General features: G+C 36.7%; 1 protein-coding gene across 2 annotated transcripts in view; it reads left to right on the plus strand.

Moving 5' to 3' along the window:
- LOC106869929 (C-Jun-amino-terminal kinase-interacting protein 2) overlaps positions 1-4,397 on the plus strand; it is a 115,508-nt gene that overhangs the window by 106,981 nt on the left and 4,130 nt on the right. For both annotated transcript variants that reach the window (XM_014915866.2, XM_014915865.2), the window contains exon 10: positions 1,585-1,683. In XM_014915866.2, the coding sequence (XP_014771352.1) occupies positions 1,585-1,683 (99 nt within the window). The remainder of the gene's footprint in view (positions 1-1,584; positions 1,684-4,397) is intronic.

A 4,397-nucleotide genomic window follows, 5' to 3' on the forward strand; every position in this document is an offset into this window, starting at 1 on the left:
AATAAGGGAATAAAGGGTAACATATGGCAGTGTATTTTGTGGATGACCTATAATAAAGTAGTGAGTGGAGGCGCAATGGCCCAGTGGTTAGGGCAGCAGACTCGCGGTCATAGGATCGCGGTTTTGATTCCCAGACTGGGCGTTGTGAGTGTTTATTGACCGAAAACATCTAAAGCTCCACGAGGCTCCAGCAGAAGATGTTGGCGAACCCTGCTGTTCACTCTCACCACAACTTTCTGTTTCTGTTGTGCCTGTAATTCAAAGGGTCAGCCTTGTCACACTGTGTCACGCTGAATATCCCCGAGAACTACGTTCAGGGTACATGTGTCTGTGGAGCACTCAGCCACTTGCATGTTAATTTCACGAGGGGGCTGTTCCGTTGATCGGATCAACTGGAACCCTTGACGTCGTAAGCGACGGAGTGCCAACAACAACAATAATAAAGTAATAATTACCTCAAATGAAGGTGTGTAGTCTGACGGTAAGGGTGTTGGACTCACAATTGTAAATTCTGTGTTCGATTCCTGGATGAGGCATTGCTTTGTGCTTTTAGTAAAGCACTTCATTTCACATTTCTCCTTTTCACTCTACTGAAAATGAGTATCAGAATGTACTGGGGATGGGTGGGAAGTTATTCCTCTGACAGACTGGCATCCTGTCCAGTGGGTTTTGTACTCTCAGTTGCTTAACCCTTTACCATTTAAACTGGCCATTTCCAGCCAAGATATTCGACTTGTTTTATGTTCAAGCCAGCCAGATCTGGTCTCTCACACCTATTATACAATGTCATTCTAAAAATATACAACCACATCATTGAAATCTCAAAGTTACAAGATAATACATAATTAATTAAAAATAATGTGAATAAATAAGAATTACATTTAACAGAGTAACTGAATGCTAAAGAGTAACTGAATGCCCCAAGATAGACTTTAACTTATTATTTTATTCAAAATAAGACATCAACTAGAGGGCGTGGGTTCAAATACTGACAAATACTCACATTTTTGTTCCCTTTCATATGCTCTTTATTTTGTTACTAGCTGACCCCATGCTGTCAATAATGACGGCTAATTGTAGCATTTTATATATAAATAAGATACAAAATAAGGTACGTAATAATCACACATACAAACATTCACATACTTCCCTTGTATACGCACACATAAACACACATATACTCACACAGAGTTGAAACGCTGATTTTTTTCACCCCTTCTTTCCTTATTCATCTATCACCCCTTCCTTTCTCTCATTGCTATTACTTTCTCTCACTCCCTCTCAGTCAGGGCTATTACTCTCACTACTTCTCCTTCACTGAATTACTATTTTCTCTCCTCCTCTGCTTCCGGCAGGATTCTGGACAAATATATATATATATATATATATACAAATATATAAAAACACTACACTCGTTATTATATTAGGAGATTATCCCTATATCATCTATGTATATTCTTTTCTTTAGGAAAAGATTTATTTGTAGATATATGTACTTTGTTTAAATGCAAGCATGTTTTTGTCATTCAACTCTAGGTTAACCATTTTGATAATAAATATATTTCCTGATTTCTGTTGTTTCAGTTATTTTGCCTTCATCACGAAGCATCCAAGAGAATATAGGTTCGCCTGTCATGTTTTTCTTGGAGACCATTCCACTCGTAGTATATCAGAAGCTTTAGGGTAAGTGTTTATTATCTCTCTTTGCCAGTTTACACATGAGTATGTATATAAGTATATATGTTAGCATGTATATAAATATATATGTGTATGTGTATAAGAATGTTAAGGTGTGTGTATATAAGCATGTATGTTTGTGAGCATATATATAAACATATGTTTATGTTTATAAGAATGTTAGTGTGAGTGTATGTCTATAAATGTGTATGTGAACATGTATATAAACATACATGTGTATGTATATAAAAATGCTAGTGTGTGTGTATGTATGTAAGTATGTATATGTGTGTATGGATGCAGTCATTATCAAATATGTTGAACCATTATTCGTAAATAGATCCATTGCTTTTGATACACTTACACAAACGTGGATACATATGTGTTTATATACAGAGAATGTGTAGCCCAGTCATGGGTAATCTGAGCTCCGAAGGCTGCATGCTTACAGGATTTTCTGAATGGTATGCCTAATGAGAAATTACCTTCAATTTTCTTTACTTGTGCAACTCACCTGATGATGAATCATGTCTTGTATGACCTACTTCTTGAGAAAGGTCGCCCATGCCTTGTGAAGCCTCTCTCAAACTTGTGACTAGTATGCATCTCTATTTTGGTGACACATTGCAGGTACCCATTCCAGTGACACATTAAAGCCACCCTTGCTGGTGATATGTAAAAGGCGCCCATGCCAGTGACATGGTAAAAGGCACCCAGGATGCTCTGTGGAGTGACTGGCATTAGGAAGGGCATCTAGTTGTAAAAACCAAGCCAAAATAGATTGGAGCCTGGTGCAGCTATCTGGTTTACCAGTTCCAGTCAAACTGTCTAACCCATGCTTGCATAGAAGACAGACGTTAAATGATGATGATCATGACGATGATGATGGTAATTTCTGAAAGTGACTTGCAATCCAAACACAAGGAACGCTAAAAAAGTACATAAGGGACTCAAAACCTTCAACTTTTTGTGACCTTATTTCTTAAGAAAAACTGTGTCTGTGTATTTCAATTAATTTTTAATATTATCAGAAATTTAGAGAAATTTAGTAAAATGACATATTTATTAATTATAAAGCTGGTAAACTGGTATTTGGAACTTAAATGAACAGAAGGTTCTTGCATAAATGTATGATGTTAGGTTTTGATTTGAATATCAACTCGCTTGTGCTAGAGATCTACAAGTGGTCTGAAGGAGATCTGGTGTTCGAACAGTCCAGTCAAGAATCTTAATACACCATAGAAAATTGTCAGGTGTTTCACTTTTCAGTTGTGGACTAAACAAGAATCGCAGGAAACTGAGTTGTGAAAGGTGTCACAAAAAGCTGTCTTAAGTTCAATTTCTTCAGGGAAATGCAACAACATCTCTTAAGTCTGCCATGTTGACAATAACTCAAGGGAGGTAATTATAAATAGTGATGCAAGTTGCAAAAGAAATTGGATACAGATTTGACTCCATGGTTAGGAAATTTGCTTTGAAATCTTGTGGCTCCAAATTGTATTTCACTACACGGAACCTTGGGTAAGTATCTTCTACCAAAGCTCTGAGTGAAATTGGGTGGATACTCATCAAATAAACTTGATCTCTTTTTGGGTGATCGGCCTGATCTGTCATATAGCTTCGGATTTGTCAAAATCATCATCTCCACCACTGCCACTGCCACCGCCACTGCCACTTCTGCCACTGCCACCGCCGCCACCGCCACCTCCAACGCTGTCACGGCTGCAAGTAATGGTTGTAGTTTATGTATATGTCTATATGTACCTACACACATATAAATACATGTGTGTGTGTATGTGTATCTTGAGTATAAAGATAGATATATTGTTCTGTTACATGTTTCAGTCATTGGACTGTGGCCATGCTGGAGCACTCTCTTTAGAGTTTTTAGGTCTGGCACTTATTATATCAGTCCCTTTTGCTAAACCACAAACTTACAGTTGTCAAGTGATGATGATGCTGGCGAAACAAACACAAACGCAGACACACACACAACACAAATGCAGACACACACACACACACACACACACACACACACACACACATACAATGCACATTGGTTTCTATAACTGAATAGAAAAGGAATAAATTTACACTTGTAGCATTTAGAAGAGATGTGAAGAGGCAAATAATAAATGAGAGAGATGTCTATCTATAAACACGAAGTGGCTGAATGAGTCAAAAAAACTCCTCCAAAAAACAGAAGGTGAGAAGAGGAAGGTACCAAATTTAAAACATGAAATAGAAACTAAGTTGGTGTATATATCTGTGTCAGTGAGTGTATGTGTGTGTATGTGTGTGTGTGTGTGTACATTCATAGGTGATAAAAATGAATACATGTGCATCTGGTGTTATTAGCCATTGTGTAGTATAAATCAGTCATAAGTATTGCAATCCATACTGGTTTATCATTAATTAACCAATGCCTATACACAGGCTCTACTTTATTCTTCTTCTTCCCTATTTTAATTCATCTCTTTTTCCTTGTGTGTTATGATTGTGTTATGATTGTTAGAGTTGTATTGGTCAATGGAAAGCACAAAGCATAGACTTGATTTTACACACAGACACAAACAATGGTCATGAACATATAAATGTAAAACAAACAACTACACACGTGCACACACACATAAAGATATATACATACATACATACATACATACATACATCCATACATTCATATATATATATATATATATATATATATATATATATATATA

Source organism: Octopus bimaculoides, chromosome 18 (genome assembly GCF_001194135.2).
Source record: "Octopus bimaculoides isolate UCB-OBI-ISO-001 chromosome 18, ASM119413v2, whole genome shotgun sequence".
NCBI lineage: Eukaryota > Metazoa > Mollusca > Cephalopoda > Octopoda > Octopodidae > Octopus > Octopus bimaculoides.